We start from the raw sequence: 26,183 nt of genomic DNA, 5'->3' as shown, positions 1-26,183 counted from the left end.
ATGAATGTAATTAATTTTGGATTTTTTCATCATTTGCATTATATGTATTTTGTATTTAAATATATGCATGTAAATTTATATGTTCATTTTCAAAAAATATTGACTATACCAAAATTGGCCAATAATGCATTTTGAAAGAATTCATAACCAAACATATATAATTACTTTTTAATAAAGTTTCAGTATAATACCAAACATAATTTTTTATTTTAAAAAAAAACATTCTGCAAGAATATATTTTTTTAAATGCATTCCTCTAGAATAGATTCTTGATAGAAAAGTCATCAAACGCAAGTTTACCAAAAAAAAAGTCATCAAACGCCCCCCATAAACGGTGTAATAATTCATGACATCTAATTTTGTAGTTCGCCTTGCACCATAAGATATATTTACATAATCATTTTTTTTTTTTTGATAATATATTTACATAATCTTTAAGTAGTCAACATCCATATCATGAAATAAAACAGTTTGAAAAAAATAATAATAATAAAATAACAGTAACATTTTTCATTGACAAGTGTCACTCATCTTGGTGAATTTTTCATTGTTCTTGTGAGGTGTTACCCATTATGTATGATTCTCATTCCTTACGAAAAAAACCCTCTTCTTCTTCCGTAATTGGAGATTCTAACATACTCTTGTCCTGCATCACAGCCATACATTGACAATGGGCCCCTTCTTTTCAACATTAGACCTGAGTCACCGGACCATCTTTGCATGGTGGTGATGTGCATTGAATCTTTACTTGTAATTGATAGACCCATGTAATTGAACCTTTTAGGGTGTGAAATATCATAGGCAAGTTATTTCTCTAGGGGAAAATCAGTGGGAGGGTGAAGTGGTCATTGGCAAAAAGGTGTTGTCAATCAATACAAAAGAGTGAAGAAACAAAATCATGTTATTCCCTCATATTTTTAAACCAATAGCTTTGTCTTGTCCCCATCCATCAACTCCATCTCTCTCTCCATCTCACTGTCAACCTCTGGCTATTACCACAAAAGCCCTAAACAATTTCCTTTCCACTTACCCAATTATGAATAAACATTAATCACCCTTCTCATCCTTCTCCTTCTCTCAATAAATTTAGGCCTGTTAGGAACTCAGCTCCTTTTTGGGTAAGTAGGACTTAAGAGGTGTTATAAAAAAATAAAAATAAAAATAAAAAAAGTAGGACTTATGAGGAACTCACTTGCTTCCCCTTTTCTCGGAATTTTTTTTTTAATTTAAATAAAAAATAAAAAATTAATCTGCCCAAATTTCTCAAAATTGTTTTCGGAAAACAAAGTTTGCTAAAGCCACCCAATATCATAAGCCTTTCAAGGTTTCTAGGATTGATCAAAGAAAAGATTCAAAGAACCTCAAAGCAAACAAAAAATAATTTGAGAAATTAAGAAAATAAAACATTAAGATAATCAGAGTGTAGCCCTACTTCTTTTTTCCCCTTCCTATATATCATCCCCATCATCATCATCTTCTTCCCCCTACTCCCAAATCCTCCTTATTTTCTCTCTCTCTCTCTCTCTCTCTCTCTCTCTGTTTATAACTCTTATTTTCGGTCTTTCGGTCTCTCTTTTTCCCTCTCCCATGACATGATTGAAATCCAGAAACAGTCCAGCTGAAATATACTTGGTGTATGTTGGTGATCAAAAAAGACTCTTTTTTTTTTTTATGTTCCATTAATTTCTTCATGAACAGTCACCAGTACCAAAACTAGTTTCAATTTGTCTCTTCATCACATCACTCACACCCCAGATCTATCTTAGATCTAAACTTCATCATCTCCTTTAGTCTTTCCCTTTTTAGTTCTTTCCTAACTTCTAAGCACTTGTCTCTCAGTCTAACCTTCATCCACAAAACCTAGCTACCTAAAAAAAAAAAAAAAAAAACAGAAAACCCCTTTGACCCAAAAAACTAGAAAGAAGAGACCCAAATCTCAGTAGCTAGCTAGCTACCACTTCCAAGATCCAAGAAAACGAACTAAAACCCACTAAAATTCCTCCATACCCTATGGATTCACTTCACGAATTTGACACCTCAAACGGAGATAGCGCAAGCATCAACTTCAGCACCAATACCATCACAACTACTCACCACCACCATCACCAAAACATAAACACAAGCATGAACATCTCACCATTAACAAACGTAGGTGGAGGAATGGCATCATCCTCATCTCCACCAGCATCTTCATCTCCTGCTACTTTAAGCCGCTATGAGAACCAGAAGCGCCGTGACTGGAACACTTTCGGACAGTACCTGCGGAACCACCGTCCACCACTGTCACTCTCACGCTGTAGCGGAGCTCATGTGCTTGAATTCCTGAGGTACTTAGACCAGTTCGGGAAGACCAAAGTCCACACTCAGCTGTGTCCCTTCTTTGGACATCCAAACCCACCAGCTCCATGTCCATGTCCACTCCGTCAAGCTTGGGGATCACTCGATGCCCTCATCGGCCGACTTCGTGCGGCTTTCGAAGAACACGGAGGGAAGCCAGAAGCGAACCCTTTTGGAGCTCGAGCAGTGAGGCTGTATCTACGTGAGGTTCGTGATTCACAGGCTAAAGCAAGAGGGATTAGCTACGAGAAGAAGAAGCGGAAGCGCCCACCTCAGCACCCACCTAATAATGCAGTGCCACCGCCTCCAAATGCGAGTTCTCACTAGTCTCAGTAAGATCAAAATCATTTCATCATCATCATCATCATCTAAAAGCTCTCACTGCATGAGAACTCACCATGTTGCTTAATTGCCTGGGAAACTAAGAAATAGGAAATGAGAACTCTCTCTTTCTTATTATCTCCTAGTACTCTATCGTAATGTTCCACCACTTTGCATTAGTTTTTTTTTTTTTCAATAAGTATTTTTACTTTCTTTTTTCTCTTACTACTAGTATTATTGCATCCTTATGTAGTAAGAGTTTCTTTATGTTGCTGTTGCTTTTTTTTTCAGAAACTATGCTTAAAATTAGTGGGTATGAACTATTGGGTACTCTTTTTATTCTAGTAGTAATAGTCGTGGTGTTAAGTATGTACTAGTAGTTGTAACTGTGACTTAACATCCAATTTGTCATAGATATGTGTACATGAAAGAAAGCTAGTCTATGACAAGTAATAGATTTGCAGATCATGTTGAATGTCGTTTTTTTTTGTGTTCTTTTTTTCGATTCTTTTTTTGATCTTTTGGGTTTTGCATTAATTTTCAGTCTTTGAATGGCTATTGGCGAATCATTCATTCAGCTATTGAAAACTTTGCAAAGATCACATTCAGCCAAAAACAAAAAAAAACAAAAAAAAAAAAAAAACAAACAAACAAACTTTGCAAAGATCATGTGTCAGATTTGTCTAGCACTATACTTGTTTATTTTTAGGTATCAAATATGTGTGGGTCACTTCAGTTTGCTTTTCTCCTTTTGCTTCCTTCTATAAACTAGCTTTTCCTATGGATATAGAGTGAAGAAATAGAACAAAGCGCTAACTTCACAGTACAAACAGTAGTGTAACAGGTAATGTCTTAAGCTAATATAATCGACTGCTTTTAGAAACTAAAAGTTCCATTAATTGCAGTGCAAGAAATAGACTAGCTATGGTAGATAGGCATTGCAAGCTCCTTTGTCTTCACGTGTCAGCAACTCCTCAGGATCGGTCTGTCTTCAAATAGTGTACACTATAGCCTCACTTATTAAGCAAGTTCATACCCCATTTCTCCATTTCACTTGAAATGGAGAGCTCATTTAAGACGAGGTTTTGGTATATTTTTAGATTTGTATCATTTTAAGTAAACAGAGTATCACATCATTTAAGACAAGGTCTTGATACACTTTTAAATTTGTACCATAATACACTTTTAGATTTGTATCATTTCAAGTAGACAGTGTACCACATCATTTAAGACGAAGTCTTAATACACTTTTAAATTTGTATCATTTCAAATTGAGAGGATCATAATCATCATTATGTAAATTAATGATCCATTTCTCCATTTCACTCAAAATGGATAGGACCCATTTCATAGTTTTTAGACAGTATACAGACTACCATGTCTCCTAAATGTGTTCATGATACACTTTTAGATTTGTATTTGTATCATTTTAGAAGAGAGGATCCTAAACTGGTTCTCCAGTATTTTTGGCATTTCAGTTTTGATTTAGATCTTGCAAAGTAAGACGAAGCCCCACCAACAATTTTTTTTTTTTTTTTTTTTTTCATTCTAGCTAACTACTAGAAGGAAGCACTTTTATGTTGGATAAGGGAGCTGATACTCATGGGGTAAGGTCGGGATTGGTATTTGTGATAAACCAGGTGCTCTTTTTTTCTTGGTGATTTAGGGGCACAATTTACTATAGCCGACAGCAAGTTGAATAGGATGGACTACTGCTTCCTATGGTTGGCCAATAGTGCTGAATGTTCTTTTTGTTTGCCATGAATTTTTATATCTTCAACATATTCAGTCAAGCTTTATTAAGGAACTCTTTTATGCTAAATGAGTTAGATCATTGTGCACGTACTTTTAGTCCATAATGATGTGATTTAAGTGATGCTAGATTCTAGAGATTTTGTTGCTTGTATCCATTTAATTGGCTTTAGTAGCCAACACTATTTCAAACTGTTCATATATACAGGTCATATATATAGGATTATATCAGCCTCAGGATGCTTTCAGGTATAAAAAAAAGAGACCCATAAATAGGAAATTAATAAAACAAAAAGAGAAGAATTTATCAAAGCATATTTTAATAATGCTAACAAAATTTTATAATAGTTTATTTTAGCAGTGAGCTTACTTTATACCTGCCTATCTATAATATCTGGATTTTTATTACAGTAGGCCATCATTTATCAAATTTGGTTATCATTAATCGTCAGATTATGTTTACGGTTGTAATGGGGGCCCGTTGATACCGGAGCTACTTTTTTATTTATTTTTTTATTTATTGGTGCATAATTAGAATCAACACAAGCATTATGGATAAAATCATTAAAGTGCTTGGATGCTAAGAAATAATAATTGGCATTGTGGATAATAATGTTATATTGGTATGATGCTTGTCAATTAATTGGACCTGTGATGTGTGGAAAAGACACATACACTGACACACACACACATATTGGCTTGGGTTCTCTAGATCTAGGGATATCAACATTGTTTTGTTTTGGAGTTTAATGTTATTTTGTCAGCTTAGTTTCTTGCTTCATCAAGCAACAGTGATTCTTTCGGATTTAGAACATATTTCTTCATCTTTTGTGGCCATTCATTTGTTATACGTCTTTTGGTTAGATTAAGGAGTTATTCGTTTTGAATAATTGTGCCTTCAGACGTATAATTTCTTGTTTGAATTGAGATCATGCCGCTTTTTTGATTGTACAACATGTCTATCAAGTATCAACTTGACTAAAACAATGCGTTGGTGGAATTAGAAAATTAAGGTATCAAATTATAGGATTTAAATTATATTCAACGTTTTAAGGATTAGATTACAAGCTAAGCTATCAAAATCGTTTTGATTAAGTGTTCTAAGAAAAACAATTCATAAACCAGTGTCTTCTTTTGAGAAGAGTAATCTCCTCCTTTATATGGTCGAAATTGGATAAATTAATGGGGCTGGCCTAATTCTAATAATAACCCTATATCTCCGGTTCAACTACTCTATAAGGTTAATTTCTTTATCCTTTTATTTTTAGTGACTCAATGTGACTTTGAAGAGGCACCATATTGAAGATTAATGTCTGATCCTTTTTTCTATTGAAATTTACTGTCTCTATATCATGATTTACATGGTTATAAGTGATTAGCCGTGAGAGGCCAATGTCATGCCTAAGCAGTTGGTTTAAATAACCTTCACCTTCATATTCCATTATAATTCTTGTGTCTTAATTGTTGCTTCCAAACTTCTATGTGAAAAAATTTTCAAAATTTAATAGCTTTTGTTATACCTCTGAGGGTTGCTTGAAATCAATGATCAAGGAAATCATCTTTTCCTTGTTGATAGGCTTCTGTAGTTATTTTTAATTTTATTTTTTGAAGTCTTTTTTTTCTTGCTCTTGAAATGTTTGGTTGGAAGATATATGTTTCAGTGGACCCTGACATTGTCCTGTGATATGAAGGCACCCTAAGCTAGATTAACCAAAAATTTCTGGTGAATGTGATTGGTTATGAATAAACCATATATTTATAAAGTAGTACAAACACAAATAGCAAAAATAGCTAGATAAGTATTGATGTCATCTTCTTCATGTAATATAATGGTAAAATCACAAAATGTTTAATAACTCGAACCCAACCTGTATATATATATTCTTTGAGAATCAATTTTAACTAGTATTTTTTTAATATTTTAACTCATTTTTATTTATGTAATAAAACTAGCCATATAAAAATAATTGAGTTTTAAATTTTATAATATACATACATAAATATATTTTCTGCAATGTTTTCTTTTTCCTTGTAATAAGTGCGAAAGAGGGACGTGAACCCAAATTCTCATTCATGGGAGAATTGAGTTATGCCGCATATTTGTTTGTGTACTAAGGTTTCATTTAAATAAATTTGAAGGAATCCCTTCCACCTAATACGTGGTGATCTTATATTTGTTTAAGTGTATCTTAATCATAAAATTCGCATTAAGCAATTTAAAGATATCATATGACTGTCAAAGACCTTGTAACTGAATTGGTACCTCCCCATTCACAAAGTGCTTAGGGGTCTAAGGAGGAAAAGATTTGAGCTGCGAGGTTAGTAGCATATTGTAATTATCTCCAAAAAAAAAAAGATATCACGACTATAATAATAAAAAATAATGAATTTGAAAAATTCAATTTTTTGCTTATTTAATATTTAGAGGGGTAATCAAAACTAGGGGTGTCAATTCGGGTTAGCATGTCGAGTTCGTGTCGTGTCGAGGTAGAGATATTCGACTAAATGGCTCAACCCTAACCCGACCTATTTAATAATCGTGTAATGATCCTTCAACCCTAACCCGACCTTTTAATAAGGCGGGTTGACCTGACCCAACCCATTTGACATGCTTAATAAACAAGTCGTGTTGGGTTGATACGAATGTAACACAATCCATTTCAACCTACATAATATTAAATATAACATCCATCTAGAAATAATTTTTTTTTTTTATTTCGCAAAAGCAGTGCATACATTTCAAGTCTTCAACCCACATTCAAAATAATATAGTTCAACAAAAATATAACATTCATCTAGAAATAAGTTCTTTACACTCCAAAAGAAGTGCATATACTTCAACCCAAATTCAAAATAACAAAGTTTAACAAAAATAAAATAACATAATTCAACAAAAATATAATATCTTTGGAACTCGCCAAATGCTAAGTATCAATATTAAAAGAATTTGAGCAAACAGTAGACTAATCCTGATTATGTCCCTGATTATCATCCATAGATTCTTTGTTGATGTCCAAATTCATAACATCTTCCACAAGCACATCCAATTTCATTTGTGCAAGTTCTATGCCAAAAGAAAAAGAAAAAGTTTTGCAAAAAAAAAAAAAAAAAAAAAAAAAAAAGGTATTAGTAGTTTTTAGGGTCTGTAAAGTTTCAATTTCCAATTATATCCCTTGTAAATTTTTGTAATTACTCACTTTTCTTTTTAAATTTAAAATATATGTTGGATATAAAAGGTAGTTAACAAATCTAAAATAAAATAAATATTTATTTTTATACGAGTTAAACGGGTTGTGTTTAGTGGGTCATTTCAGGTTGACACAAATTAATTAACGTGTCAAATGTGTCTATTGCGAGTTACGCGAGTTGACCCACTTATGACACGTTTCTTATCGTGTCGCTTTCAGGTCGACCTGTTTATGACCCAAACCCATTAAAGCCCAACCCTAACCCGAAAAAACCTGTGTCGGGTTCGTGTCATGTTCACGGTTGGGTCGAACATTGGCACCCCTAATCAAAACACAATAATGAGCTTTTAAAAAATTATTGTGTTAAACAAGGAAAATGAAAAAAGAAGTCAGTTCAATTACATTCCTATTGACCCTAACCTAAACCTAGAGTAGCAGTAATTATTAACAGGTAAAAAAATAGGTGGAATAAAGACCATATAGAAATTAATGTTTGTGAAAGGATTTCAACACCCATTCTTAGTCAAGTTTAATTACATTCCTACTTGATGTGGGAACAAAAAAATTATTAATTTTTTTTTGTATTTCAGGTCTCTTTTTTTATTATTTTGGAGTTTAGTCTCTTATAAATACCGTATTAGGTAGGTTTCAGTTAGCTCAACAGGTAAAGTCTTTGATGGTTGAATAAAAGATTTGAGTTTCAATCCCTACCTACACCAAAAACCGATTAAAGTCTTGGTCTGATGATAAAGAATTATCATCAGGAGTAGATGACATAGATTGAAAATTGAAACTCTCTAAAAAAAATACCGTATTATGTAACTTAATAGTAAAAATGTAATCAACAAAGTTTTTCCTCCTTAGATGTAGTCCACGAGGATGAATCACATAAATTCCCCCTTTCTTTCTCTTGCTTCTACTTTGGCTCTCTTTACATTACTTTATTCTTATGAGAGTATTGTGCTATCTTTTCTAACTTGGTACCGTAGATTTTCTGCCAATTCTTAGTATAGTCCAAGTCCAATCATACTTGGTATGCAAGTAAAAATATATATATATATATATATATATTTATTTATATATACTTCTATTGCAAGTTTTTTTATTCATATTAGTTTAATGTTTAGCCTCCTATAAATACAATGATATGTATTCATTGTAATACACATAACTTCGTAGTAAAAATGTAGTTATCAAAAGCTTTCTTTCATGATTGGAGACTATTAGGAATGCAATTCTTTCTCTTTTTCATTCTTACATCTCTTTCCTTTTGTTGGGTACTGTGAGTGTGTAGTCTCACATTGAATAATAATTAAAAGAGTGAGTGGTTTATCTAACATAGCTGGATTTAAACTTAGCTTAAATTTCTAAAATAAGTGGTATCTTTATATGTTATACTAACCCCTAAATTAGAATCTCCACACGGTGTTCTCTACCCAACATGCATGTGGTATCAAAGTTCAAAATAATGTGTGACAAGGTGTTTGGGATCTCTTCCACAGTTGGAGCAGGGATAGGGCAAGCCTAAAAGGCCAAACAAATGAGTGATACAAATGAACTTAGACCATGGTGTAGCGCAAGGTTCCCATGGACGTGAACGTGTGGGTCAGTTTCTATGGATGAGCATGTAGGGTTAACATGTGGTTGTTATGGATGATGTATTGAAAGCCCATGGATAATGTGCCAATGATGGAAAAAGTTCATACAGAAGGGAAAGCTAGTAAAACTTGTTCGTGGCCCACAGAGATAGTGACTCACAAAGATAAGGAAATTGTTGGGTCTACATGTGTAACTGAAGTCATGGAATTATAATAAAAGAGTGAGTGATTAATATAATATAGTTTGACCCAAACTCATAAGCTTAGCTTTTGAATCAAGTAGTGTTCATATTTGTTATATTAAATTCTTAATTGGAATCTCCTCGAGGTGTTCTCTTTACCCCCAACACTTTGCTTTGTCATTTACAAATTTTTCTATCGTACTATTTCCACGTGTTATCAGAGCCAAATGTTAATCATCTAGCGAACCCACAATCCAGTTTCTCAGTTTTCTTTTAAGTTGTGACCGTATAAAACTTCAACCACCCAATTGGCCAAGCTTCAGGGAACTTGTTCCTTCCCATGCTGGCCAATGTGCATGGCGCTCATAGAATAATTCGCTTAAGGTGCTTTAGTTTAAATATGGCTGTTTGCAGCTTAATGCAAGGGACTGGATCTTCAATACGCTGCTCTGTTGTTGCTTAAAGTTTCTAGAGCATATTGAAAGAAAGAAGCTGCCATTTGTTATCTTGAAGATGGTCTTCCTTACCTTTTGAGTTTGGTTCCAACTCGGCCTCGTGCGAGTCATCTTGGATCCGCTTATGTATGGTCTCCAACCTCCATGCTTGTTTTCTAGTGTATTATCAGTACCAAAATTCTGTGCCCTATCTTTAAATCACTAGACAAAGGTTCTCTTTCACCATTGTTATCAGCCACGTACTCTATGCGATCATCCTCATTTATTCCCTTCCGTGGACAGCATATGGACAATTTCATATGCTTCTTTCTCAAACCAACCTCACACGTGTCTTTCTCAAATCTGAAATTTAATTTTCGCATCACAGGACAATCATGGCAATTTCAACTACATTAAGTGTGCGTTTGGATGTGGATTAAAATTATAAATTATTTCACTATTCAGCTTATTTTTGCTACTATTCATGGGTCCCTCTGCACTTTTTGGCATTATTCATATACTCTACTGTACTATTTCAACTAACTTTCCACGTTTGCAAGTGTTTGGGACGACTAAAAATGTTGGTCAACCATAAATTATATTCTGGTTGACTGTAAAATAAAGACACTTGTGGTAGAAATTTATTTAACCTTTCATTTTTCATAAACTAATTTCTGTCTCACCCAAAACTCATCAACCAAACCTCCACCCCCCATCTCCCACTATCTGCCACCCAACCACCAACCCCCCCCCCCCCCCCCCCTCCCCTCCCACAAACGTCCTCAGTCTCCAGTCGCCAACCACCGCAGCCAAGTGCCGGTCCCCCAATTACAATTTTTCTTTTAATAAAAATTTTTCATTGTTTTATTATATATGTCCTTGGGAGATGAGAAAATGTAGGGAAGTAGTATGAAATATGTTTTCTATAGGATTTTTAGGAATGAAACCAAACATTTGGAAATATTTTCTTTTCCATAAAATATTTTCATTTGAAAATATTTTTCGTCAAACCAAACACAATCCGCATTGTTTTTCTACACTATTTGTTATTCACTATATTTCCACAATATCAACCTGAATGGTCATATTTATTAAACAACCTTTAATAGCTGCAAGATTGTGGCTATAGCCGTGAGCCATTGAGTATATGGTTCGTTATTATCATCATCATTTTCTTAGGTAATTATTATCATCATTTTAAGTTTATGTTAATATTTTTTGGGTCCGGTTTATATGTACCTTTAGGGTATACATTAATCATCTATTTTAGGAAATTCCTTGAAATTTTTTTTTTTTTTTTTTTTTTAAACTGTCAAGAAAGTCGGTCACTTTTTCATTTTCTCATTAAAAAATTCCTAAAATGATTTTACTAATGTATGTCTAAGGGCATTAGGTTAATAAACCCATATTTTATAAATTATAAAAATAAAATAAAAATAAAACTTCCAAAGTGATTTGAAAGCTTTGTCCTTATTTTTTTTAACAAAATCCTTTAATTTTTGGATAATTATAGAATAGTCCGGAAATACCATAAATTTGCACTCTCCCATTTCACATAATATTAGATCTCATTAATTAAATTCATGATGAAACTCACAATTCATATAAGATGGAGAAGTATAGATTTATGATACTCTCGGTCTCGGAGTATTCTATAATTTTTCCTGATTTTCATAGTCTTTTTTCTTTTTTTTTATTTACCATAGATTAACAAAGGCTGCCACTGAATTGCCCTTGAGAAAGACAGACTTCTTTATATTTAATTTATCATTGAACCAATAGCCTATGGGTTCCCAATTAAGCAATTGTATGCCGTGGCATAAATGGGTTGATTTGGTGTTTTTGCGAATTATCCGCAAAATCCCGGAGGGTCAGTGTCGCGGAGGTTTAATTTTATAAACTTTTGACTTATTTAACATTTGTACCTTAAAAAACTATAGTGGCTAATCTAGTTAGAAAATCAATTGATATGATTTGTCCCCCCCCCCCCCCCCCCCCCCCCCCCCAATTAACTTTCCCCTGTCCGTCTCAGTGGGCATAATATGAGATTAAAAAGGGAACCACTTGTTCAAAAGAGAAGAATTCATAGATTTATAAAAATAAAAAATAAAAACTCGGGGCTAAATTCAGGAGCAAAAATTTGTGATTTAATCGAAACACATAAATAACACACTGCTAAAATGTATGCATGCAAAAACGAGTTACGTGATAAAAATGTATATGATCTGTTTGCTTGTTTTACATTTGCAACATAAAATATTATCATGTCCAACGTAACCTAGCTTGTTCTAGTTTTAATTTTAACAAGTCCTTATATAGGCTTCGTTAATTTTTTTTTTCATGGTACAAAATCAATAGTTTGCTTCCCACTACTATGATTTCCCTTACTCAAAATTCTCTCCTTGGTTGGTAGTACGTGCCTCATGGCTCTTGGGAAGGGTTTAATCAAACCTAATTCTAGAAAGACAATGAAAGACACATGGAAAGTTGGAAACACACAAAATGTCCTTTTATGTGCATTTTTAGCATTAATCCAAGAGAAAATATTATTTTTGCTCATTACCTTTTTCTTATTACATAATTAGGAATTGTCCGATGTTTTTGTAACTCTCCTCAGTTTAGGGACAAAAATGCCTTATGCCCTTTTCACCCAAATTATATAGCCTTATGCCCCCCTTCCCAAACTAATTAGGGAAATGCCCCTCTTTTGTAACTCGATTTTCTCAAAATCGAGTTAAAAAAAATTTGAAGCCTATAACTTGATTTCATGGAGATCGAGTTACAAAATGCCACTATAGGTCCTTAAAACATCACTATAGGTCCTTAAAAACGTCACTGTAGGGCTTAACTCGATTTTGAGAAAATCGAGTTTCAAAAGATGGGCATTTCCCTAATTAGTTTAAGAAGGGGGGCATAAGGCTATATAATTTAGGTGAAAAGGGCATAAGGCAATTTTGTCCCTCAGTTTAGTTAATGGAAATGTAAATGACCATTTCGTAATATTATTGACATTTCTCAAGTGATTAATAGCAAATTGATAAATATAAGCACTTTAGCTTTTTAACTTGAATTTTTTACACTGAAAAGATAATTTATAGCTTCCGATTCAAAAAGATCACCATGCCACTAACTTCCCCACTAATTTTAGGTCAAACAAGCAAGCACATTAGAAGTTATTACAGCTACAGCTTACAAGAGACGTAGGGGTGCAAAGTGATCACATTATAGACAAATCCATGGACATCCTAGAAATTTCAGAAATGTGAGCATTTCCCAACAGGTAAGAATGGGTACAAAGTTGCACATTATTGATTATTTAGCAAAACATGTATAATACTATGTGGAAAGTGTTTGTGTTTGGATAGAAAAACTGAAGAAGCGCTTAAGTTTATTAACATGCTTCTTATGATGTAATGCAAGCCAATTAATAAAATCTTTCTCTTTTTTCCATAAAAAATAAAAAATAAACATGCATACACATTTTTCCTAGATAATATTCTAGCATGCATTCAAGTACGTATGCACCTAGCTACTTTAGTTAATTCGCAGGAAAATTTATTGAACTTTTACTCAAACATAAAACTAAAGTTGGATGTCTTCTCAAAAAAGTGTTAGGGAGATAAACACCTTGGGGATTTTTCTTGAGTAAATAATATAACATATAAAAACACACTTTAACTCAAAAGGCCTAAGCCGAATGGGTATAAGCTCTTTTATGTTATATTAACCACTCATTTTTCTTATCATTATTCAATGTAGGACTTCACTCACACGTGTATACTCAACAATCTCCCCTACACATGTGAGTCTTTACCTCTCTGTGGGCCGTGAACAAGTCCTACTCACTCCCCCTTGCCTAATGGGCATTTCCCTTCACTAGTGCATCATCCATAGGCCTCCAAGTGTTAATCCTACATGTCTTTTATCCTCCATGGGAACCTCACACCTCATCGCTATCTAGCACTATTGGCAATAATACTCATTTGTTGGGCCTTTTCCAAGATCGTTTGTGTGGGCTTTATGAGCTTGCTTGGTGCAATATACTATCCCCATTCCAACTGCGAAAAGGACCTACCCCGCTCCATTTGTGAAAGGGCTTCAAGTACACACACCCCAGTCCTGCTCTAATTGCCACCTTTGCCCCACACCATTACCATGGGCTCTAATACCACTTGTTGGGGAGATAAACACCTTCAGGAGTTTCTTTGAGTAATTAATATAACATATAGATACACACTTTAACCCAAAAAGCCTAAACCCAATGGGTATAAGTTCAATTATGTTATATTAACCACTCATTCTTCTCATCATTATTCAATGTGGGACTTCACTCACACGTATATATCCAACAAAAAGAACTAAAGTTTGATGAGTTTCGACATTATGCTAAGCAATGAAATCATGTTAAGGTAATTAAGATGATTATCAAGCATGTATCCGTGCTAGATTTTATGCGCTTCAAATTGTGAAACTAGAATAAGGATTAATCATAACAAGCGTTACACATACATTTCCTTTTTTTTTCTTTTTCTTTTTTTTTTTCCTTTTTTTTTGGGCTACTTAATCAGCATAAGAAAAAACATATGTATGCTAATTTTATGAATTTTTTTTTTTTCTTTATCATTTGATAATTGAGGAAAGCGGGATTGAATTGAACCCTGGATATTCTCGTTCATGAAAAGACTAAAATCAATAATGTTAAAATAAAAAATCAATAATGTTAGCCATTTTCAAAAATGATAAATTTTTATGATAAAAGAAAGAAAAGGGAATTGATTCAAATTATAAAATTTTACATAATAGAGTATTTATAGAAACCTTAATTGGCCTAATTCTATTATAATCCTAGTACAACTAGGTTACTTGACCTGCAAGTACAGGCTCTTAAATATACTAAGCTACTTATTTGTGAATTTGTAAACAGTATAAATTCATTAAACTCGAAATCTATATTACCACTTAAATCAAAAGAGACTAAAATTGAATGACTTATGAATGAATTCAGAATTCATAAAAAACAATTTATCAGGGATAGTGTTTGAAAATACGTCCATAAGATAGATTTGACCCCTGACATTGATATTTATGCACATCTTGGATGTCTATCTCCAAGAATACAATAATCGAATAAACACACAAAAAACACTGTATAAGTGTGCCTAGCGAACCAAATATTGTTCTTTTTATCTCTCTCATAGACTTTGGACAATGCAAAAAATTTAAAAACTATCTGCAAGATAGACGGATATTTATAGATTGAATTATGACTATTTGGAATATTTGCGAAGGCAAAAGACACATCTGTTAATGGAGAAAAGAAAGATGCCAATTAATGGACACAATAAAACTCTAATGGTAATAAGCTTTAAATGTTTGGCAATGAATTTAAATTTTAAATAGACTCTCTCTCTCTCTCTCTCTCATACCATAAAAGGGGAAGGACACCAAGCTGAAGGCGGAAGCACAGTTATACAGCAATATTATATGTTGAAAATATTATGAAAGCAAAGTAGAACCAGCCAAGGAAGTGGTATTGCAATTATAATCAAAGTAATTTAAAAGCAGTAGTAAGGTGGTAAAACCAGCCAAGCAGTATATATGAAAGCAATAAAACTTTAGAACCGTCCAAGATGGCGGTAGCAACAAGTAGTATAATGAACAGAAAACTGAAAATACTTGTTATTGAAAATAGCAAAACACTTACAGCAGTAGTAGTTACAAGATCTCAATAGTACAGGTTAACAGTTACAAAACTTGTTCTAGTTCAAGATACAAGATTGTAAGGTAGTAGGAAATAGTGGTAGTAGAAACAAGGAACTTTCTCTCAAAGAAGGCTTCTAAGGGAAGAAGTTCTAGGGAAAGAAAATTCTGAAGAAAGACTTGTTCTGAACTTAAGGGACAACCCCCCTTAAATAGGCAAAATTCAGAGTGGACAGTATTATGAATAGTAAAAGTGAACAGTGATCAGTACAATGAACAGTAAAATTTTGCCGAAAGTAATCTTAATGTGACCAAAAGCCTTGGAAACATGGAGAATCTTCTTTTCAGAACACCATCATCAAAGGTGGAAAACCATAGTGGAATTTTACCCGTAAGTAAACATTGTAGCATTTTTTACCTTTGTGCAGACCAGACAAATAATATCAATTTTCTTGAAGATCTGGAGTGTTATCCTCGTCATGTCCAAACAATTCCTAGTCATAAGGGAAATAAGGGTTATGGGCAACAGATTCCTCAGAAGAGGCTTTGGATTCTTCTTGATTGGTAACAACTTCTTCTACCCATTTGAGTAAAGCAAAAAGAGCATCAGGATTTTTTCTTAAGTCATCAATAGGGGAGCTCTTATTTTTTGCTGGAGGCTTAGCATTCTTTATGGAAGAAGAAGAGGGAGCATCAACAAGGACAGGGGTTTGAACCGGGGAATGATCCTTGGCAATGGGGAGAGCAGCAGTAGATGAAAATTCTCTGGAAATAGTAGCAATAATACTTTGAGTATGAGGGAATTTGCCCCACCATTTTACATACCAATGTCTTGAGAGGATATCACTTTCTTTTTCATAATGCCATTTCAATATCCAAGGTATTTTATGGCGCTTAACAAAGTGAAGCAAAGCAGGGAATTTAGCTCCATGAGCATCATACTTATAAAATTTCTTGAAACATTCGAAAGCATCAAGTAATGGCTCAGGGAATATGTTAGCAATAGAGCCAAATTGGGTCCACCAACGGTTGAACCAAAGAGGCAAATAACCAGTGAAACTTTTATCAAAGTTAATAAACCAGGAATGAGACATGTTTTCATTCTGGAGAAGCATGAATCTTGACCAAGCAGTAATATAGTCATGATATGAATAGGGAATGGGGGAAGTGGGCATTGTTCTGGTAGAATTAGGGGAAGAGACCCATTTTTCTTCAGAAATAATATTGACCAAGTAAACACTGTGGTAAATAATTTTGGAGGTATCAACTTTGTTAGATATGGTGTTAATAATAATAGATTTTTCATGACGCAAAAGATCAAAATAATACTCTAAATTCTTTTCTCTATGCTCAGGAATCTAGTGAAATCTTAGAGGGAAATAACTTTTAGCAAGTTTGAGAGGATCAGAAATGGAGACTCTATTGGGTTCAATACAAAACAAGTTTTGGAAATATTGTTTTTTGATGTATTGAGGGTTATTGGAATTTCTGGGAAAAGCAGTTCTAATAGGTTGGTTAACAGGGGTTATGGTATAAGGGTCATAGGACGAGGTAAGAACAGTGGAGTAATTGGGCCTAGGGATGGTTCCTAGGGTGGTGAAACGATTAGTAATTTCAATAGGAGAAGCAAGTTCTTTTTTAACAATTTGTTTGGAGGTTTCAGCAGGATGATTATCTTTGGATCTTCTACTTGCCATTGTGACTAGAAATTCACGGGTAAGGAAATTAGGGATGGTATTTTGAGATCCTTTAATGTACTCAATATCAAAATCAAAAACACTTAAAATAGCTTGCCATCTAGCAAAAATATGTTTTGAAGCAATATTTTCAACATCTTTTTCAATAACATATTTAGCACTTTTGCAATCAACACGTAACAAAAACTTTTGGTTTAACAAATCGCTTTGAAATTTTGAAATACATGGTACTATAGATAAAATCTCTTTTTTAATAGTACTATAATTTAACTGTGCATTATTCTAAATTCCAGAATGGAAACGGACAATTTGCTTAGGTGACTCTAGAGAAACTCTTTGTTTCAGAATACCACCATAACCGACGTCAGAGGCATCTGTTTTAACAATTTTAAAAGCACCAACAGTAGGAATACCAAGACAAGGTAATGTCTTAACATGAGATTTGATTTGTTTAACAAGGGAAGTATGAACATCAGACCAAGGAGGAGGATTGCTCTTTAATCGATCAAACAGGGGCTTACATTGTTTCCTCATATCCTTGTAGAAATCAGCAACATAATTTAATGACCCAAGGAATCTTTGGAGTTGTGTTTTATCAGTGACAATATCAGGAAACTTATCAGCAAATTGAATGGCTCTATCAATAAGACAAACTTGTCCTTCAAAGATGTCATAGCCAAGGAAACGAACTTTTGTTTGAAACAATTTGATTTTCTTAGCAGAGACAACAAGACCATTTCTTTTGATAGTATCCAAAAACGAATACAAATGTATCCAGTGTTCATCAATAGAGCTAGAGTAAACAAGAACATCATCAATATAAAAAATGGTGAAATGACTGAAGCAGTTAAAAATATCATTCATGATGTTTTGAAACTCACTCGGGGCATTCTTAAGACCAAATGGCATAACATTCCACTCATAATGTCCAAAAGGAGTGGTAAAAGCAGTTTTGTACCTATCATTTTCACTAATCTAGATTTGCCAGAACCCAGATTTCATGTCAAACTTGGAAAACACCACAGCTTCACTCAACCTATGGACAATGTCATTCTTATTGGGAATAGGATACCTAATCCACTCCAAAACCTTATTCAAGGGTTTGTAGTTAATTACCAATCGAGGGGTTCCTCTTTCAATCTCAGCATTTTTCTAGACATAAAAAGCAGAACAAGACCAAGGAGACTTACTATTCCTAATCAATTTTTTCTCTAACAAATCATGAATTTCTTTTCTTTTTTCTTAAATTCAACAGTTTCAGTATTCATCCAAATAGGATGAGCTTTAGTGGGAATGTTTTTCTCATCAAAATCTTTAACATATGGCAAGTCAACAATATGCTTCTTCCTATTCCAAAAAGCATTAGGAACATCAAAGCAAACATCATCAAATAACATTTTCTGAAAATTATCATTTTTGGATTGCAACAATTTATCAGAAATTTGTTCAGCAATTTTCTTGTATCTTACTTCTTGCTGAAGGAAGTTAAGATGTTTGGTTTTAGCATGAATCTGAGTTAAAGCATCAACATTGATTTCAAACTTTGAAGCAAATTTGAATTTTACTTTTTGTCCAAAAGGATCAATAGTAATTCCATCATGTTCAACAAGAAAAGGATACAAAGTATTTATAAATGGCAGACCAAGAATCACTTTATCAATCATGTTTTTAACAAGAACAGAAGGAATCTTGAAACAGACATTACCATGACAAACATGAGCATTATTTAATTCATATTTGATCTTCATTTGGGAACCATTAGCAGAGACCAATCTTTCAGTTGATTTTTCAAAATATTTTGAAGGAATTAATCCTTCTTAGATACAGTTCATATTCACACTAGAATCAATCATGGCAATAACAGTAAAATGATAATCATGGGAAACAACAATTTTAACTTTTGTAAACCATTTTGGAGGAAGCAATTTATTAACAAGATTAAGTTGAGAATTATCAACAATACCTTTATTAGAAAGAATAGCCTGTTGACTAGATTCATCTCCATCTTTGTGCTCATCTTGTTCTTCTTGTTCGTTATCAGATTTAGTAAGATTTTTATCAATTTTTAACATTATCAATTCTTGTTTGAGATTATTGTTATCACTTTTAATGTTTTTAAATTCATGTTTTAATTCATTTATCTCTTGTTTAACAACATTAATTTCATGTTGAAGATCATTAACAGTCAATTCTTTGGATTTCTTTTTATTAAATCTCTCCAAAGTTTCTTCAAAGCTTATAGTCGATTTTAGTTTTTTACTAGGTTCATCTTTTATCATATTTTTCTTAAATTTATCCAAATATTCTTTTTGTAATTCAAGATTTTGAATTTGATTTATCAGTTGAATTATTAATTTTTCATTCTCTTCACTCTTAGTGAGAATATTAACATATTTAATAACATTACAACAGGAATCTCTACAACCAATTTTAATATTAGGTGAATCAGAAGAAAATTGATAGCAAGAATCAGATGAAGAAAAAAAATCATCTTCCAAAGAATCAGACGAATTGTTTGATTCAAGAATTCTGAATAATTCTTCTTGATTTTTATCATCAATATTTAACATGTTAAACTTGTTTTTCAACTTACCAGGTTTTTGCTTACAGTCTTTACTAAAGTGTCCAGGTTTACCACAGTTAAAGCATTTACCTTTACCTAATCTCTGATTATCATTTCTTTTAGAAACATTTTTCTTTTTAGCATAGAAATCATTAGGTTTAACAAAGTTGTTTTTGTATTTTTTATGGCTTTTATCATGTTTTTTACCTTTTTGCCTGGAAGGAACAATAGGAGGCAAACCATATTGTTCACAGAAATTAGGAGGCAAAACATCTTGATATCATCTGTAATCAAACATAGCAGGACATCTCAAATTATTCAAATAATCAGAAACTCAAGATGAAATATTAGATGGAGTACCAACAAAATGTTTGAGAATAGTATAGATCAGGGTATTAACACCATCAGGAATACCGCGACCAATACTTTTATCAAAAATAGGCAAACCTTCATCATTCTTTTTAACAGCATGTTTAATAGACTCTTTGGATTCTTCTGTGAGATATGAATCCCACCATCCACGAAGAGTACCAGAAAAATAGTAACAAGTAAATTAACAATTTCAGGTTAATCAAGATCATGGTTATTTTGATAAGCAATACCAACCATAGACATATGACCCATTTTATTAATGATTTCTTGTTCAGACAAACGATCAATATTCCATTCATAAAGCTTATCAGCAGAGATAGAAAACTGTGTTTGAAAAAATCTTTCTTCAAACTGCATATCAGGAGGAGTGGGTTTTAAATACCAGTTCTTTGTAAAAGACATGGGTTTGGAATTTCCAACAAATCTTTTTATTTCTGGTAAATCATTATCAAAAATCTTTTTAGCAGAAACAGAAGATATAGTATCAGAATCTGTATTTTCATCAGAAACAATTTCTTTTTCATTTCTTGAAATAGTGTAAGCTGTACTTCTAGAAGTACCTTCAGTTTTAACTTTTAAATCAGAAAGTATTTTCTCAACAATTTCAAGAGTTTTAGACTGAGAAGTTTTAAACATAACTTTTTCTCTCTGACTGGGTAGATCAATCAAAGGTTTCTCAGTTTTAACAGAAATAGATTTTTCAGAAACATGGTTTTCAATAGAAACAGTTTTTTCAACAATTTTTTCTTCAATGCGGTCAGTTGTTGACCAATAATATGCAAAGATCCATTAGTAAAATTGTTTTGTTCAATAAGACTAACAATGGGAGTTTGATCATCAGAAATTTTGAAAGGGGAGGCCTTCACTTCCTTCTTTGAGAAGTTATTAAAATTGTCTCAAGAGATGGATGGCTAGACCTAACAATGGTTTTATCTTCTTTAACAAAATTTGATTTCTTTATCACATTTAGATGTTGTTTTGAAACATAATGGTTTTCAAGAAAATCAAAAAACAAAATATGTTTTTTCAATTGATTCATCTTTTCTAACCATTTTCTCTTAACACGGTCTTTTTCAGATTGAGCAAAATTATTTTGGAAATATTTTCTTTTATTTCTATTTTTAGTAAGCATAAACTCATTATACAGGGAAACCATATCAACTTCAAAACTTTCATCCAAAACATTTAAAACTCTTAATTGATTTTGGAAAACAGGATTTTCAATAGGAGGAAAATCAGAATTAGAAGGACAAACAGATTTAGTGTCATCTTCTTCTTCATTAGTAGTTCTACTATATGGAGAGGAAGCTTCAGGTTTAGTGGAATAGTAAACAGAGCTAATTTGAGATTTATCACTTGAAACACCTTTTAGCTTTAAATCAGTGGGTTTTTCAAAATTCTTTTGCAAAAAATCATTGATCTCTTGATCTCTTTTTGAAATATTTTTAGATCCAGCAAAGGAATGTCTTCCTTCATTGATCCTCAAAGGTGGATTGTTTTGAAAATTTATTTTAACCGTACTATCAAGATATTGTTGAATATAAGTGAGATCTAGCTCATCAAAAATAGGTTTAGCAGGAGGGGATTCTTGTTCCAATAACCAATCAGTAGGAAGCTTAACATCTTGTCATTGAATCATTTTTGGAACTTGAATTTTAGCATCAAGGGTTGAACATTGAATTAACATGGTTTTACCAGAAGGTTCTCTATGGATCTTAGCACCAGGGTTTATTTGAGTACCCATCAGTCTATAATAAATGCGATAAATCAAAGCAAAAAGCTTACTACCTTCTTCCATCTGATAACCAAATGAAGCAATATTTAAAGTCAAAGCTTTAACAATATTAGGATCATCCAAAGTAAGAGTAAGATTAAGATAACAGTTAAAATAAACAGGACCATCATATAAAGAAGCAATAATCATACCAAGAATGCTATCTTTAAAGTGCTTAAATCTAGCATCTCTTAAACACATAAGAACAAAAGCATTAATACCCTTTCAGGTGAGGGGTTTAATAGCAACTTGAACCATACCAATATGCAAATAACTGAATTTTTTAGCAGCAATAAATTCACTAATATTTCTTTTAGAAAACAAGCAGCATTTTTCATGAATTTTTGAAATAGAGAATATTTGTTCAACAGTTCTAGCGTTGTAAGCAGAATGAAAAGCACTCTAAACAGTTTTAGTATCAACTTTAGGAATATTCCATCTCTGGAAATCAGGGAGCAACTCATTTTCTTCAATAGTGTGATCTTCTTCATTTACAATATCAGGAGGACAACCAATCCTGGAGCTGACAGAGGAGTTGGATCTCCATAACCTATCCATACTATCCTAGGTTTAACACTCAATTATCATGTTTTTCTCACAACCGTTGCATTTCGTAACACATACCCTAGTCAACCCTATACTTCTCATGCCCTACATGCCCTCTCTTGGCTTAAACGGACCTTACTGTTCGGTTTTGAGAATTCACTTTCCGACACGGGTGGCGCCAACGACGGTAAGAAGGGAACACAACAAAGGAGTATCAAAGTTTCGAATAGACACAGACAGAAAAACAGAGAACACAACCACACTATATATATATATATATATATATACAAGACAAAATTGGCAAATGCCCTTTTCGGGCAAAAAAAGCAACATTATGCCCCCTTTTCCAAACTAATTAGAGAAATGCCCCTCTTTTGAAACTCGATTTTCTCAAGATCGAATTAAGCCCTACAGTAGCGTTTTTAAGGAGCCTATAGTGACGTTTTAAGGACTATAATGGCATTTTGAAACTCGAGCTCCATGAACTCAAGTTATAGGTAAAAAAAAGAAAAACAATTGCATGTAACTCAAGTTCATGGAGCTCGAGTTCCAAAACGCCACTATAGGTCCTTAAAATGTCACTATAGGCTCCTTAAAACACAACTATAGGGCTCCAGAATTTTTTTTTTTAAACTCAATTTTGAGAAAATCGAGTTTCAAAAGAGGAGCATTTCCCTAATTAATTTGGAAAATGGGGCAAAATGCTACTTTTTTTGCCCGAAAAGGGCATTTGCCAATTTTGTCCATACACACACACACACACACAAAACAGACAAAGTTCAACCCACATTCAACTCAATTTTGGATAATACTAGGTGAATGTATATGTATATAATGTCTATTCCATGATAATTTTTATTTATCAAGACATTCGTTAACCAAGATTATGTGATGAATGTTGTTTCGTCACCATATGTCTTAGGCGACGAAATAAGGGCATATCGTGACGAAAAGTTTCATCACCATAATCCATGTTTGTTGTAGTGTTAGCATCAGGCCAAAATTTCATGAGGGTTCTTTTTTATGTAGGTAGGATTTGAACTCATATCCTTTATTCGATAATAAAAGATTGTAAATGCTAAGCTAACTGCAACTCACTAGTGTGATAAAATTATAATCATATAAATGTAGTTCAGTTGCGAGTATAAGAGATTAAAAAAATTGTAAATGTGGAAAGTTATTTAGCTACATGAGAGAGAGAGAGAGAGAGAGAGAGAGAGAGCAACCTTAGTGGTAATAGGAATTATTGCTTGGAAATTGAGTGACCGTAGTTTACTAAAATGTGCCAATATTATAAGTATTAAGTATATTAGTGTTTATTGTACATTTCTAATCTTTTATTAAATATGTAATTTTATTAAAAAGTGTTAGAGGTATTACAAGTTTGACTACATGATGCTTAGAAACTAATATGGCAATGAGTGCAATTTGTTATGGTCATATTTTTATGCAATTGGCATATCCTTTGACAAAACGCACTTTACTTGTATTTGGGTAAATCTAAGTAGGTTCAAGATGATCATTACAAATGGTTAAATTGAAGACATGAAGATTACTCAAGAACTGCTCAAGAAAAGTGCAATTTGCAGGTCTCGATACCTCCTCGACAGAAGCTCGATCTGTCAAGATTCATTAAAGCTCAACAGATGTCTCGATCTATCAAGCTTACGAGATTCAGATTATAACCAGTAACGTTTTTATTTTAAAAGGCTATTTGTTTGTGGGTTTGTATAATCTTTACTGGACTAGGAAAACCCAAGATTTGTGTAAACCTATTTAGAATAGGAGAGCCCATTAAGCTCCTATTTAAAAGGAGGTGGAAAAAGAAAAACCTAACCCTAGAGAACTTTATAAGGTTTTTTTTTTAAACCCTAGCCTCCTCCTAGAGAAGAAAGAGTGCTTGCTGCGTTTCTTGTACACATTTGGGTTCTGTAACCAAGCAAAGTCTCTTGCACCAACATTGAAGATCTTTTTGGTGTTTTTATGTGAAGCTACTGCAAATCAACTACAACAATCAAAGGGTTGTTGTGGTGTTTGTCACGTACTTAGATTCGTGCAAAAGAGTAAGCCGCATACTGGGATTCGCACATCAAATTGGTTAGTCACGTACTTGGGAGCCGTGCATCGAAAGGAGAAATTGTCACTACAGAACAAGTCCAATTGGGTATTGGGGTAAGGGTTCAACTGTAGATTGGTATAAGGTACTGGGATTCCTTTACTTGTAACTGCTTGTTGTGATAATAGTAGAATTTCAAGAGTGGTGACCTGAAAATCACCCGGTGGGGTTTTTGCTGTCAGGTTTTCCCCATTCGTAAACAAATCACCATGTCAAATTTATTTTCCGTTGTATACTTAGTTTATTGGTGATTTGTTTGTGCTACCACGCGTTTGCATGTTAATTTGATTAATTAATAAACTTGGCTAATTAATCAATTAATTAATAACAAGGAGTCAATTCGTTTTTAGCCTATCACAATTGTTGGGTTTTAACCACACCACTGAATTTTAATTGCCTCATTCTAATTGATGACACGTTAGTTTGTTAGACTAATGTAATAAAATTTGTAGTATCCAAAGCTCTACTCAATTTTATTATCGAAAGTTTTTGTTTTTTAAGGCCATTCTAAAGGTTATTTTGAGTATTGAAAAGATGGCAACAAAGAAAGGGAATCTCGCTCTAATTGTATCGTATATATAATATCGGTAATGCTTCCAATAATCAATAACAATGGTGATGAATTCAGCAAAAAGGAGAGAAAAGGTGATGGTGAAGACTTAATTATTAAGGGGAAAAATGGTGGGGACCTAAGTTATCGATCATCACATACTTTAAAAACCACATATACTTATTGTTCAGGTCTTTTCCTTCTTTTCATAAAACCTCTTCAACCAGTCTTTATCATTATGGAATAGAATTGCCATTATTGAAAGTAGTTTAGAAAAGAAGACCTCTAGCCCACAATGTTTCAAATCTCAACAATTTTTTTTTTTTTTTTTTGAGAAATAAATCTAGACAATTAAGTATTATAACATATTGAGTCTAAATCATAATCATGTTAAGAGATTTGTAGTTCAACTAACATCTCTTAGTATTTTTATTAAAAACATCTAGAATTTGAATCCTTCTACCTATAACTATAAATTTATTAAAAATAAATGAATAATACAAATCATGATCTTATGTTGTGAAATAATTATGCATTACCGTGTTAATCATGGCAATAGTATATCCATATTCTCTATATCATTTTTGAGTTTGAGTGTTAAGAGTAATTTTTTCAACATAAATGATTCTCCTATTGTAAATATATTAGATAATTATGAGTTGGGTTAAAGTTACACCCTGTGTAACTTTAAGTAATGTTACGTCACCCAATATTTTTAAATTATATGTGAATTTTGATAAATCCACCACTGGAATGCATAAAATATGAGTTTATAGATCAAATGGTAAATTACATCTAATTGACATGAAAATTGGCATGCATGTTAAGAACATGAAGAACATGTAATTCAACAGTTGAATTTTCAAAATATGAATTCAATAATAAGTTATTGAGTAGTGTAACATTACTTAAAATTACACTAGGTGTAACTTGAACCCAACCTAATAATTATTATTAGAAAAAATTTCAAGTTAATTGGAACTCTCACAAAAATTATTTTTATGAAATAAATATGTGATGTTTTAAATTATACAAATTTGATTGGATTGAATT

At 32.8% G+C, this 26,183-nt stretch overlaps 1 protein-coding gene across 1 annotated transcript; it reads left to right on the top strand.

Annotated features, from left to right (window-relative positions):
- The first annotated feature begins 1,247 nt into the window (after positions 1-1,247).
- Positions 1,248-3,137, top strand: LOC126688625 (protein LIGHT-DEPENDENT SHORT HYPOCOTYLS 4-like). The gene has a single exon (XM_050383386.1). The coding sequence runs from the start codon at positions 2,011-2,013 to the stop codon at positions 2,662-2,664; it is 654 nt and encodes a 217-aa protein (XP_050239343.1). The 5' UTR covers positions 1,248-2,010; the 3' UTR covers positions 2,665-3,137.
- The last annotated feature ends 23,046 nt before the right edge of the window (positions 3,138-26,183 follow it).

This window comes from Quercus robur, chromosome 6 (assembly GCF_932294415.1).
Source record: "Quercus robur chromosome 6, dhQueRobu3.1, whole genome shotgun sequence".
NCBI lineage: Eukaryota > Viridiplantae > Streptophyta > Magnoliopsida > Fagales > Fagaceae > Quercus > Quercus robur.
Note: the sequence above shows the minus strand (reverse complement) of the source record. Positions and strands in the feature narration are given on the sequence as shown.

Excerpts from the sequence above, each read along its gene's own strand:
- LOC126688625 (XM_050383386.1), top strand. The coding sequence starts at position 2,011 with ATGGATTCACTTCACGAATTTGACACCTCAAACGGAGATAGCGCAAGC.